At 45.8% G+C, this 13,330-nt stretch overlaps 2 protein-coding genes across 2 annotated transcripts; both read right to left on the bottom strand.

The window, feature by feature from the left end:
* Positions 1-732: 732 nt before the first annotated feature.
* LOC119329044 (senescence/dehydration-associated protein At3g51250-like) lies at positions 733-4,255 on the bottom strand. Its single transcript, XM_037602031.1, has 4 exons — positions 3,397-4,255; positions 2,406-2,572; positions 1,426-1,510; positions 733-1,321 (listed from the first exon to the last, which is right to left on the bottom strand). The coding sequence occupies exons 1-4, from the start codon at positions 4,149-4,151 to the stop codon at positions 1,126-1,128; spliced, it is 1,203 nt and encodes a 400-aa protein (XP_037457928.1). The 5' UTR covers positions 4,152-4,255; the 3' UTR covers positions 733-1,125.
* A 3,517-nt stretch (positions 4,256-7,772) lies between these two features.
* On the bottom strand, positions 7,773-12,872 carry LOC119331927 (protein argonaute 4B-like). Its single transcript, XM_037605104.1, has 22 exons — positions 12,630-12,872; positions 12,346-12,551; positions 12,024-12,239; positions 11,773-11,909; positions 11,572-11,669; positions 11,378-11,475; positions 11,065-11,227; positions 10,851-10,967; positions 10,660-10,767; positions 10,511-10,573; positions 10,302-10,415; positions 10,062-10,230; positions 9,865-9,980; positions 9,627-9,773; positions 9,385-9,506; positions 9,180-9,245; positions 8,986-9,049; positions 8,799-8,910; positions 8,592-8,665; positions 8,386-8,480; positions 8,243-8,274; positions 7,773-8,156 (listed from the first exon to the last, which is right to left on the bottom strand). The coding sequence occupies exons 1-22, from the start codon at positions 12,870-12,872 to the stop codon at positions 8,014-8,016; spliced, it is 2,703 nt and encodes a 900-aa protein (XP_037461001.1). The 3' UTR covers positions 7,773-8,013.
* Between the last annotated feature and the right edge of the window lie 458 nt (positions 12,873-13,330).

A 13,330-nucleotide genomic window follows, 5' to 3' on the forward strand; every position in this document is an offset into this window, starting at 1 on the left:
TCGCTTAGCAGTTTCTTGTTTCAGTTTTTCGGGCTAGCGCTTTAAGATGTAGAGTTGCATTTCTATTCTCTGGTCGACCACTTCCTGTAGACCCGATTGCTTGTAACAGTCACCGTGACTTGCTTCCCCCGTTTTCTATAAAAGTGGGGTGGGGGAAAACCCCTTTTGATAAAAAAAATTGAAAAAAAAATCCGAAACATAAGGTGTATTGTGTTACACCACTCGTTTGAATAATTTTTTTAGGGATTTGATTACATTTTCTTATATCATACAGGCTTTTCTATTTTCTCAATTAGTCATGTGTAATCTCATCCAAAACTTGTGAAATTTTTTCTTCGTATGCGTTCTTTAATTTCCGTGCCAAAAACTATACATCCTATATTTAGAAACGGAGGAATAAGGATGAGTGGTGTCAGTGTGTAAAATTTCAGGGAAATATGTTGAAATGTGAACTGTGCAAAATAATAGTACAAATCCATGCTCTGCGAGGACGAATAATATCATGTGTTAAAAAGCCTCAGTTTTTTGTTTCACGGCCCTCATTTCAACATATTTCATCCTAAAAATTTACACACTTGTGCAGCCTTCATCTATATCTGTATTTTTTTCAGAATTTTTTAAAATGTGAAAATATGACTTTCACGAATTTTGAATTTTGCATGTGGAGGCCTTCATGGAGCTTGGCCTCCAAAAGCAATTTCCTGCTTCAACTTTCTTATAATTTCGTACTGCTTAGTTAAAGCATATTTTTATTTCGCTACAACAATTTTGGAAAAAGCATCAACCATTCAGTTCAAGCTTAGGCCTTCAGCATTACAGCAAGGGCCAACACCACAATAACAGCAGTAAAATCCAGTGAACCTACTCCATTTCATCGACAGACCGAGCACATAACAAAACTAAGCAACAGATACTCCAGACAGAGCACATAACGAAACTAAGCAACAGATACTCCACTAGGAAGCACATCAGCAGAGCGAAAGACATGACAGGCAGGTTGTTCTCTGTTTCCAGCACACATATCTACAAACAAGGCGGCACATCAGCGGGGACTGACAGGGTATGCAAGCTTCTGATCTCGTCAGGCCCCAATACCACCGGCTGCGGCGAAGACTGCTTCAGACCCTACTTGCTCTTGCTGCTCTTCGCCCGGAGCTCCGCGGCTCCAGCCTTGATGCTGGACTTGGCGAGCGACGTGGGTTTCAGGACACTCTTCGGGTTCAATGCCTGCCGGAGCTTGAACACAGCCCACGCCGTTCCGATGGCGTGGCCTGCCGCATCGAGCCCTTCGTTGGTTGCCGCAGCAGCTTTCTCTCCGTACCTGACGAACAAAGAAGAAGGATGGTGTGAGGGGAAGTGCTCCATGTTCTGGTCCAAGAACCAAGAGGGAGTAGAAACAAGGATATGAGGTAGAATAACACGTACTTGTGGGATACAAGACCGGTCGTCACCGTCGACGATGTTGATAGCACATCCTTCCCAGCCACTTCTACGGCGTCAGAAATCTTGCCTGTTGACACCAGTGAAATATACATAAGCGGGCTGGCATAATCAAACACCGGAAGAAAGTAAGTTCCCCTGTTATTTTCAAGAATGATGTTCAGGCACACAGAAATTCCATACAACTAAAAGTTAGAAACAACTGAGCAGATTATTTGATAGAAACTATTTTGCAAGAGCAAGTGCAGATCACAATGTGCTCCTAGGAGATCATGTTATCACTTACAAGATTCACATAAATGTTTCATGAGAGCCGGCATCCCTAATATTCAGATTTAAGGAGCCCCAAATATTCAGATTTAAGGAAGTATAGTGGCAGTTGGCAACAGAGTTCACTCCAATATACTGAGGCAAGTTCAACTAGCATATAGAGTAAACAATAGCCATTTTCACTGTATAGAACTTGATGGCATCACCACTGGGTGTCTGTACTATAAGTAATCGCTGCCAGTGATTTCGCTATGAATATGGTGCCAGTAGCTGATAGCTCAACTAACGTTCACAACCTTTTTGCGAAGAGAAGCAGCAGTAATTAACCATTTTTAATGTACGACTGAAGCAAGACATAATGTGTATAACATAGAGAATAGAGGGTACAAGGAAAAAGATAATTGCCAACCGATTTACTCCCCTTCCTAATTGTAGAGTACCAGGGGTTAAATGGCCACTAAAGGACACCCACAGGCTGCTTACTTTCAACTAGTAAAACTTAGTGATGTTTCTACACTTCTGTAGGCAAGTTCAAATTAAATGTGCCCGTATGGTATATTGTTCATGTTTCATGGTATAGTGAAAGTTGGCATCTTTTTCATGATTCACATGGCAACTACCTTACCAACAGCACAAGATGTACTACCACCAATACTAACTTAGGTCACATTATTTTCAAGAAAAGGATCACATACCAAATCCATCAAGTGAAGCAAGAATAACCTCTCCAGGCAATAGGCTGAAGAACTTCTTGCCAGCTTTTGAGTTAACCAATGAGCTTGTAACAGAGCTAGTAAGCTTCACAACTCCAGACAGTATTCCAGTTGCCACTTTCTCGGACATTTTTGTCACCTTCTTAGCCCTGCCAACAATCACATGCACATATTCTTTCAGACCGACAGTACCAGAAATATGAGTATTTGACTGAAATTACGTATTCTCAAATTGTGTAATTAAGCACAAGGAAGCCTAAAAACATAAAAGCAGAGCAACGCCAGAAATCTCAAAATAAGGAGCACAAGTTTAAGTCCAGTTGCAAAATTCACCAAAATGCAGCTGCCTACAATCACAGAGCCTTTTGACATGAGTGCTTGTGATTCTTCCTATATGATATAATATGCAATCACGGCATCAAGCCATAGCTATAATTCACCAATCACCATCAGAACAGGACTAACCAGCCAAGTTTGACATAGCACCAGGGAACGGGATGCCAAACAGCAAGTGTCAGCACAATTGCATGAATAATTTGGGGAGATTATCCATAATAATCATAAAGATTTTTGACACAACTGAAATATCAGCAAATGGAAATGAGATACCGATGATGGCACATGGCATCACGATTTAAACTACTAATCTAATCTAACTATGAAGTGCGACATGCTCAAAGCCTGAAGAATTTCCTCCTACAGCACAAATTCTACTGAACTGTGACTGCAAATCAAAAACACATTTGGTATGAAAAATCTAAGAAAAACAGTGCTACCTTTGAATGGAAATGAGATACCCATCATGGCAGATTGCATCACGATTTAAGCTACTAATCTAATCTAACTATGAACTGTGATGTGCCCAAAATCTGAAGCATTTACTCATTATGCATCACAAATTGCACTGAATAAATTCGCATGACTGCAAATTAGAAACAGATTCAGTATGAAGAACTGAGAAAGAAAGCACTACCTTTTGATCCGCCTGAGCATCTCCGGACTGACCTCGGCCTCGGTATCGCCGGGCTGAATCCTCTTCCTGAGAACCTCCTGCCCCCACCGGAGCCTGTCGACGGTCATCACCCCGCACCACAGGATCCCCTTGGCGACGTTCTCGGCGCCGGACGCGATGGCCCTGGCGACGGCGCTGCCGTACTCCTCGACGTTGGGCGCGACGGCGGTCCAGTACGCGGCGGCCTCCACCTCGCCGCGCACCCCGTCGGCGAGCCCCTCGCTGCCGGCCACGGAGTGGGCGGAGAACCTGGTGTAGGCACCGAGCAGGGCGTCGAGGCGCGGGTCGGGGGCGGAGAGCGTGAGGCCGTAGTGGAGCGGCTCGGGGGCCGGGTCGTCGGCGGAGGCGGGGACGGCGAAGGAGAAGGAGTAGTGGCGCGGGTCGAGCTTGACGGCGGCGACGTCGCGGGCGAGCGGCCACTGGACGGGTCCCAGGGCCGCGATGGCGGCGAGGGAGGTGTCGCCGGCGCGGATGCGGTGGAGGGAGAGGTCGCCGGCGGCCAGCGGGTGGCTGCGCTGGCGGTCGATTAGGTGGAGCTGCGCGCCGGGGGCGCGCAGCAGCACGTCGTCCGACGGCGCCGGCGCGTCGGGGGAGGCCGGGGACCGCGGGATCTCGACCGGCGCCAGGTCCGCCATGGTGAGCGACGGGTAGAGCGGCGGCGCCGACGGGGCCGGGCTACTAGGGTTGGCGGGGTTCGGGCGGGTGTAGGAGGCCATGGGGGATTGCAATGCGGGAGAGCTTTAAGGCGGGGAGGAGTGGCGGAGGAGGAGGGAGAGCCGTGGGGATTGGGGAAGGCGACGGCGAGGACGGCGACGGCACGTCGGCGGTGGCGTGGCCCCTTGTATAGGGGATCCCGGCCGCGTACGTGGCGACGTGGCGTTGGCTGGCCGGGTCCACGCGGTGGGGAGTGGTGGGGCCCGGCTGCAGGTTTGGTTTGTTAATTGGTTGGGTTGTGCGGTTCAGGGCAACACTCTCTGGTCTATGACTTGTGGGGCCAACGCTTTGTTTGCTTAGGCTCCTGGCGGTATGTCGACCCCACTGTCGGTGAGGTGGCTTCGGTTGGGAGCTGAGCGTGGTCGGCGCACGCGGGGGTTGTTTCACCACCAATAGCTAGCGGTGGAGCGTGCGTGGCCACACCCACACTCGTAAACGTACTCCAAGCATGGAGTTTTCCTCCGTGACGAAGCAACTTCAAGGACAAGATCAATCAAATATCGCTTGACAGTTGACGCCACAAGAAAAATACAGATATTGCACGAATAGACCTAGGAGGGTGGTACTTTTCCTCCAAATTATAGTGTAGATAAATCTCTAGAAATCTATGAACAATCTAGTCATGCAAATGGGGGCGTTGCTAGCGCACACGCTCGATTTTCGACAAGCTGGGATGTCCCGACTTGGGATTACATGTTATAAGAGTGTTTTCGACACTACACTAGCGTCAAAAACGCTTTTATATTATTAGATTAATGGGTGGGTCTGCTTCATTGAACTATGCATGGATGTGGCAGACTTCGACGCAATACAAGGGAAGTTGTTGGACGACGCTCCCCCTTCGATTGATTTGCTCGCTCCAATGAGCGAACGCGAAGGAGCTCTTCCAGATTCTCCAAAATTCCTTTGAATCAAAGGACCCGGAGGTCCGTGAAAAAAAAAACCATGTCTCTCGTGGGTCACTCTCACCGAGTGACTCGGAGGAGCAAACCCTAGAGGGGTTGCTGGTTATCCCAAGCGCCTACCTCACCGCCGGCCCTGCTGCTATGCAGCATGCTCCATTCCTTGAAGGGGGAGGGGATACCTTGGTTGCCTTGGTGCGACAAGGCTTAGAGGTCGGGGTGGCGGCTCAATATAGGGTGGCAGCGGCTATGCGCACCCAATTATGGAAGCGTGTGTCCATCGTGCGGACGTGCAGCGGCGATGCTATGATTTGACAGCATAGAGTCACGTTGGCTGCGTGTCAGGTGTGCATGTGCGGAGGCTGTGCAGATTTGGGTGTGGCAGCTGGTCAGCCTGATGCGATGAGCCGACGACTGCTCTTGGTCTTGTGGTGGTTGTGGCGGCAAGGTCGACGTTGCATAGCATGGTGCGGTTTGGTGGTCGGTGGTTAAGTAGTGGTGGTATGCCAGCTTGCTTCCTGTGGAGCTTGACGGAGGAGATGGAACACCGGGTGAAATCCTAGCACCGATGTTGGTCGGTGATGAACAAGACGACGCCCTTGGGTATTGTTTTTTCTTCTTCTTGGAGGTATGGTTGATCTTGAGAGCATTGACATGTCCGCCTGACATTGGGAGCACTCCATCAAACAATGGTGGATCTACAACTCCGGACACAAAGTCCCGAAGAGGAAAGCAATGGCCTCCCTCGTTATGCTCATCGGTTAGACTCTCTGGAAGGGGAATGCCGGCGTCTTCCGTCACAAGTCTACTCCTTTGCCGGTTCTCCTCCACAATGATCAAAAATGATGCCTCGCCTGGGGGGACCGCCGGTGCCAAGTACCCAGGGAAGATAATTTATATAGGGAGAGTAATGATCTTATGTGATTCGGGGTACTTGTAGCCCAACTCCAAAGTCTATTTTGTGGCACTTGTGGTGGGTGGTCTGACGATCATGGCCGTGTAGGAGCAGTTTAGCATGGAGTGATACGTGAGGCTGGCCTACATGAACCTCTATAGGTACAAGATGTTGTACTAGAGCTCCTCCCTAACATGCTACCTCCGAGCCAGCGAATGCCTCATTGAACTGCTGAAGGAGACATCGTGAGCTTCTTCTCTTTCCAATTCTACTAGTGTGGGATTGGTTGATTATTTGGCTCCTGCTGCTAATGGCTCTAGGCGTTTGTATAGCTAGTTTGTTTGCCAGTCCTTCTACTCTACTCTGGACAATTATTGTTAACTTTGCAATTTGCGCTTGATGTGCCTCCGAGCACCAAACAAAGTATCACCAAGATTCAGCGGGCTTTCCTTTGGGCGGGGACCGATCAGATCTCGGATGGCAAATGCAAAATTAACTGGAAGGTGGTTTGCCAACTAACTAACTTGGGTGGCCTGGGTATCCTCGACCTCGACAAATTCTCTCGAGACGCTTAGACTGCGTTGGCTATGGTTTGTTTGAGTGGACCCTCAAAGGGCCTGGGTTGGTCTCGAAACCCCATGCGACGATAAGGACAAGGACCTTTTCTATGCGGCCACTAAAATCACCATTGGGGATGGAATGAAGGGGAGTTTTTGGCACTCCCCTTGGTTGGATGGTCACAAGCCTAAAGACATTGCCCTGGGCATCTTCGCCCTTTTCAAGCACTCCAATAGATGCATCGCTACCGCGATGGCCAATAATGATTGTGTCAGACATATTAACTTCCAAGGTGGCCTTTCAGTTACCCTAATCCAGCAATTTTGTGATCTTTGGTCTAGAGCTGAGGAGATCAATCTTGTTCCAGGCATTAGCGATAGCATCCGTTGGAAGTTCACGTCGGACGGTTGCTGCTCGGCGGCCACTGCGTACAGGATGTAGTTCGCCGATCAAGTCTGCATTGCCACAGATGGTTTGGAGGATTCGTGCGCCCCCTAAGATTAAATTCTTCTCCTGGCTTATCCCGCAAGATAGAATTTGGACGACTGACAGACTGCAATGCAGGGGTTGGCCAAACAGTGGCCTTTGCCAACTTTGCAAGTAGGAGCCGGAGTCGGTGGCCCATATTATGTTCAAATGCCGCTTCACTATCAGGGTGTGAAACTTCATTTTCGGCTGGATGGGATGGCAATCTTCGACCCTCTCTTGGGCCGACTTTGAGATGGTGAATCAATGGTGGATTTCAAGTGAGGACCGGCCAGGCTACTCCAGGAAGGCGGTCAACTCCCTGCAAATGCTCATATGTTGGGAGATTTAGAATGAAAGGAACACCCGCGTATTCCGCAATAAGGCTTTCCTACCTTCACGGGTGGTGGCATTGATTAAGGATGAGGGGAAGACCTGGGTAGTTGCCGGGGCTAGGTTTCTAGGAAATATTCTGCCGAGAGAGCGATCCCTTTGTTCGGACCTGAGTTGTCATGTAACCATTAAGACTATGTTCCTCTTCTTCTTAATTAATTATATTAAATGAGGCAAAACTTTTGCCTCCGTTTAAAAAAAGATTGCACCGCATTTTCTCAATATGTGATGTGATGAAGCTGGAGATTGTTACAGGCACACCACATGGTACCAACTGAAGCCATAATAGATCATCAGACTGAAACTGAAACTATCTCCACCTGCCAACCTGTGCTAATTAATTCTCCATCCATAGAATTCGACAACATCTCTTTCTTTACATTCACAACTGCAAAGAAAGATCACACATCCATCCACAACACCATACCACCATACCAACAACATGTATGGTTCACACATCTCCAAGCCTAGTACTAGGTTCAACGCAACACAAAAGGCAACATGCAGTTCCATGGTTTCCAGCGACATCAAAGGACCGACTCACACACGACAGCTAGAGTAGTTCCAGGTGCCATTTATTTAGATAGATATAGATAGACACAGGCACATAGCGAGACATAGTTCACCACTAGCCCCAGCATCAAGAGCGGATCAGCAGAAAAACATGGAGCTCCTCACATTCTCATGCAGCCGAGGCAGCTCCGGCACCAGGATGCTGCCCGCCGACATGTCTTCAAACATCACGAACGTGCCTACCTGTGCAGCCGCCAGATGCGCGTACATAATCGGAGCAACTGCAAGCCAACCCAAGCAAAAACACAACAAAACATAAGGAACAGTTCTCATTATTTGCCAAGCAAAGACAATGAGTCGCACATACCGACTGATATCGCTGTTGTGCTCCTCTGGTACCTGAAAAGGTCACAGCAACAGGGTTCAGGCATAGCTTGACAACAGTTTTCTTCTTATCAGAATGATACAAAATCATCAAGCTCTGTCACCCTAGACTGCCTGTCTACGTACACGTATGAAAGCGAATGCACAAATTCCTGAAGCTCATCTGCGGTGAATCCGATCTCGTCATGCAGAACATGGTAATGTGTTGGCCTCGACGTGCCCTGGCACACACAACAAACACAAACTTAAGTAGGACCATCACTGGGCATACTGGTACGTGGTGGTAGTAACCAAAAAAAAAAAAAACAGAGCAGAAAGCAGAGATTACTTACTATCATCCCAGCATGTGCACACATGTAGAAGTCGAAATTCTTGGGATGGCAGACCTCTTTATCCACGACGGTCCCTACAGAATGGTGACATGAACACTTGCTTTTACCATCATTTCGCAGAAAATTGCCAAGTTTATGTGACATGCCATGTTTCGCTCTAGAAAAATAGTAGGGGACTCTGCCATGATTGGTCGAAATAAAGTTTACCAGGAGGAACATTATCTGGAGACTGAGCCTGGAAAAATCTCGTATGATGATTTTTCTGAGCAACAATGACTGTGAACTTAGGCTCCCACGTCTCGTCGAGGAACTTGCAGGCCTGCATTGATTAAAAGTAAACGAAATAACACTGTCCAGTGCAGGGTAATTACTTGTAGTCACACAAATACACTACCTCGATGATCTGCTCCAGCTCAATGTTGATGACCTGAGTAAACTGGCTTTCGCTAACTCCATCCCTAGAATTAGCAAAAGTTATACAAGTTGGTGGTTAAGACATCATCAACTATCCATTTTCAGTATAGAACATTTCTGGAACTACAAAATTTACTGGTATTACCAAATAGTAGTAATTTCCGAACTTAGTACCTGAAAATAATAATTTGCTCTGGTTTTCGATTCCCAGAACTAGTGTAGAAGTCCATGAGTGATTCCCTGGAAGTCCCAAGTGCAATGGCATTTTTTCCGTTAGGAAAGTGTACAATAAAGTATATAACATACATACAAGGACATGCACACATAGTATTATTCACAATAAACTGAACTCAAGATTGGATCATATGCCATGTCTTACCGAATGAGGCCATCATCCTTTCCCCATGGTTTAAATGAGGACATCATTTCTAGTTTGGGTGATTGAGTGTGCACTGTTGCTCTGTACTTGGAGATGAGAGGCCACTCGCGAGAATTAACGACCTAAAGGAAATCCAAAGCCATACTTACAAGTACAGTCATAGAAACATTTACAAAATTGCAATCATGCAGATGATATCTGAGCTACTATTCAGAGATAAAAAATGTATCCCTCATACATACCGCAGCGGTGGAAGGCCTATCAGATTGCCCAGGCTGACCATGTGACACATACATGCCCAAGATGATAGTAGGCAGCTTCCCCACAATGGGTAGTACTGCAGGTGCAGGGGATAGTTCACATTGCAGCAATGTGTTGAGACCACCAAGCTGGGTACCAACAGGTTAAAAGACAACAGCCATTAGCGTATACAGCAGTCAACAAATACAGTAAAAGGAAAACAGTGTCATGTCAACAAACTTTATCATTTATCTTCAATAACACATTAATCAGGTACTGATTGTTGACTTTTCTTGGAGGAGCTAGACATTGTATGAAGATGCCGCATTCAACAAGACACTTCCTCTTCCAAGGCCCTGGTTGAAGAAAATATAAATTATTTATTCTGCAACAGATAATCATGTAACAAATAACAACAACCGAAAACATGAATCAACCATAAATTTCACAGTTTTTTCTCACAGGAAGAAGACACAGGAGGAACTTGGGGTCTCCAGGTGGATCGGAATTTATCTTAGCAAACATCTCGTCCACTCTACGTGATGCAGGAGCTCTTCTTGCCGACGGGCTCTCTTCAATTACATCACAATAAGGGTACTCTATTTTCTGCAAATAAATGAGGTTCAGCAACAGAAAATAATAACAGTTATAGATGTTGTAGAAAAAGTAGAACATACAATCCCCATTTCAGTTGCAATCCTTTTAAGGTCTTGGACAAGACCATGAACATCACACTCTGCAGAGAAATTGACAACTGCCCATTTGTTGACAGAACATGTCCGAATCAGCTTCTGAAACAAAAAGAATCAGCAAACTGACAGAAGGTTCTTTGAAGATGATGATGATGAAGTAACAAAGACGTCTCATTAAAAGAAAATATGCTGACCTTTTTCGAAACATTCCACCTTCCGTTGCGTGGGAAGAATTCTTCACCGTTACCGGCTTTCAGCTATATGATAGAAGACTTACTTAAATACATTCAGAAGAACATCCAGCACGAGCATGACAAACTAAGTTTGAAGAGTTCTCACTAACCTTGGGTGCTGGCAGGACCCTCCCTTCAATTTGAGTAAAATGTTGGGCAATTGAAATGCCGCATGCCTTCACCATGGGGTCAGAGTCATAGTTGGTGCGTTTAAGTGCCTTGCATTTAGGGTGACATGAACTATCAGATAAGTGCCATATCACTAAAAAAACAGCAAGCCAAAATTTAGATGATAACTCACATCGTTAAGTATTGACATTCTTTCATAAGGCTTTTGTCTGGACTTCTCCACAAGTGAGGACCGCTGCAGAGTAGACAGATCTTTGGTGTATCTTTGCAGAGGAATGAGCTCACAAAGCTGGCCATACGAAAAGTTCACACCAGGACTTCAGATCATGGATGAAATTCCAGAAGGGGAAAAGATAAAGGTGTAAAATAACAAAACTGAAACGAACCTCCACAGGGAAGTACGTAGGACGATTTCGCCTCTCAGCATTGATACAGGGAAGATCGGAATAGCGCAGTTCTATGCCTCTATTATGTACAAAGTATTCATGGACTGTTATTTCAACAGTATTAGTGTCTCCATTGTCACCATCCTTCCGCCTCAATAGAAACCTAGTTAAACATGCAAAACACGAAGCAGTCAATAAATAGCAGCAAAGTGCAGGGAATAGACCAAACTAGAAACAGTAGGACACCTTCCCAAATTATTTATTTAAACACTGGTAAAGAAGAATAAAATGGCAAGAAGGAACTCTGTCTCACGTCTGCTCATTGCATTTTTTCTCACTCAAACCAAAAATCTTGAACTCTGAATTAGCATGAGTGGTTTTTATCCTCAAGTTCTTGAGAGCAGGCTTGGCCTGTGAGGAAAACATCCAAATTAGGATTATCGAAAGTAAATATGGTCGGACGACTGTTCATTCAATATTATCAACAAAATCAAAGATACAACTTACCTTTGACCAGTCAATTCTGTTAGGGTGATGAACCATCTGGTTTGCAAGAAGAAAATCAATAACAGGACCAGGTTTAACTAGCATGGTAGTCGAAACATCTGCAGGTTAAAGTAAGTTTGATATGACAATGTTAATTCTGATGGAGCCATTGCGAAATGAAAGACGGAGTTATACAACAATACAATAGGGTGAGATTCATACCGATGTTTAGGGAGAGTCCACTCTGCGTACCACGGAAACTTGAGCGAAATCCTCTGCACCCCACCACACCACCTTTCAAGTCAACAAAATTACGAGGATTGTTCTGGAAAAATGACTGGCGGAGTAGAAGACAGCCCCTGTGGAAAGTCCAAAAAATTAACCATGGTCATGGCATGAAGGCATATCTCAAGCCCAAGCACAGAGTAATGCTTGTGGAGGCATGGGAACGAGACATTCATGACGGTACATACTGTTTTGCAGAATGCTGCCTCAGTATGATATCAAGAACTCGAAGAGCCTCGAGAGAGTTCTCTGATTCTTGACCTCTAAGGGCCTGCGTGATTGCGGCCGTAGGGATTTTTGCCACAAAGCAAAGCTCCACTTTGAAAATCTTTGTCTTGTAGGGCCTCTTCACTCTCTTCGTGTCACTACCTCCAGGACTGCTGCCACTATTACCTCCAGAGCACCTACAACCAAGTAAGAATTGAGTTATACTGAACACCAAGCATGGTATATAACTATATACTAGACAGGAGTAGATAGCCTGCAAGCAGGTCAAGGAGTAGAACTCACTTTCCCCTTCCGATGTCTTCCAACACTACAGTGAACTCATTGTGTACCTGGGGAAGAGCCCCGATTGTAAAGAGGCTCTTCTCACCATCATATGCAAATTCATTGTTCGCGAGCTCGGAACGGTACATATGCTGCAGTTTATCCAGAACCTTTCTCCCTATCCCCTTTCCAACAACAGGTTGATCATCCTCATACTTCAAATTAACCTACCCATGATAGTATAACACAACACCAGATCAGCATGGGTATATGTAAATTAAAGTGTCACAAACAAGTATGCTCACATGGTAGTGGTGGAAAAAGTCCTCTGAACTCCTCATAGAAACTTTGTAGTGGTTAGCAAGTAGCTGGATGGTCTGCCCTCTCTTCCCAAGCCCGGGCCTGGCCTTAGGGAGCCTCTTGGGCTTTGCAGGCTTGTTTCGAGGCAGTTCCTCGGCGGCATCTTCTTCTGCTCTGATGGGCACCACGTCGAGAGGCAGAGGAGGCTGTGGTGGCAACTCCTCTGGGCCCCCATCACTAAGATCCATCTTGGCTGAACAGACAGAGCTCTGTGGGAGTGCAAATGGTAAGCAATAGTAAGTAGTTAATCTAAGAAAATGCAATGGTGAATAGTACATACAAAACAGGAAACAAATTGATTCCAATTCCAGGATGACCAAGAAGCTCAACTGCTTAAATGAAATATAAAGGGCAGTATATGCTAATTGCTAATATATTGATTGTATTGATTTTAGGAATAGGAATGACTGCAATGATGAAATGGTCTAGATATGAAGAAGATTTACTCTCTAGCTCTAGAAGAAGTTATAAAAAAACATTTTGTGCATGTTTAGAAGCAGTAAGTTTGTAAATAGTATGATGATAGTGATATTGCAAATATTTGCGATGACAAAAGAAATGGTATATATGTAAAGAAGATTGGCAAATTTTAACATGCTCCTTACCCCCTCTTTTTACATGTGAGGTAAGAGTTAAAACTGCTCAA

Source organism: Triticum dicoccoides, chromosome 7A (assembly GCF_002162155.2).
Source record: "Triticum dicoccoides isolate Atlit2015 ecotype Zavitan chromosome 7A, WEW_v2.0, whole genome shotgun sequence".
NCBI classification, from domain to species: Eukaryota; Viridiplantae; Streptophyta; class Magnoliopsida; order Poales; family Poaceae; genus Triticum; species Triticum dicoccoides.

What these genes read in the sequence shown, in the direction of transcription:
- LOC119329044 (XM_037602031.1), bottom strand. Translation starts at nt 4,151, where the DNA reads ATGGCCTCCTACACCCGCCCGAACCCCGCCAACCCTAGTAGCCCGGCC. An exon ending in ATGCTCAGGCGGATCAAAAG is followed by an intron (nt 2,573 to 3,396) that starts GTAGTGCTTTCT and finishes GATTGTTGGCAG; the next exon opens with GGCTAAGAAGGTGACAAAAA. An exon ending in TGCTTCACTTGATGGATTTG is followed by an intron (nt 1,511 to 2,405) that starts GTATGTGATCCT and finishes TGGTGTCAACAG; the next exon opens with GCAAGATTTCTGACGCCGTA.
- LOC119331927 (XM_037605104.1), bottom strand. Translation starts at nt 12,872, where the DNA reads ATGGATCTTAGTGATGGGGGCCCAGAGGAGTTGCCACCACAGCCTCCT. An exon ending in AAAAAACTGTGAAATTTATG is followed by an intron (nt 9,981 to 10,061) that starts GTTGATTCATGT and finishes TTCTTCAACCAG; the next exon opens with GGCCTTGGAAGAGGAAGTGT. An exon ending in ATAGGCCTTCCACCGCTGCG is followed by an intron (nt 9,507 to 9,626) that starts GTATGTATGAGG and finishes GATTTCCTTTAG; the next exon opens with GTCGTTAATTCTCGCGAGTG.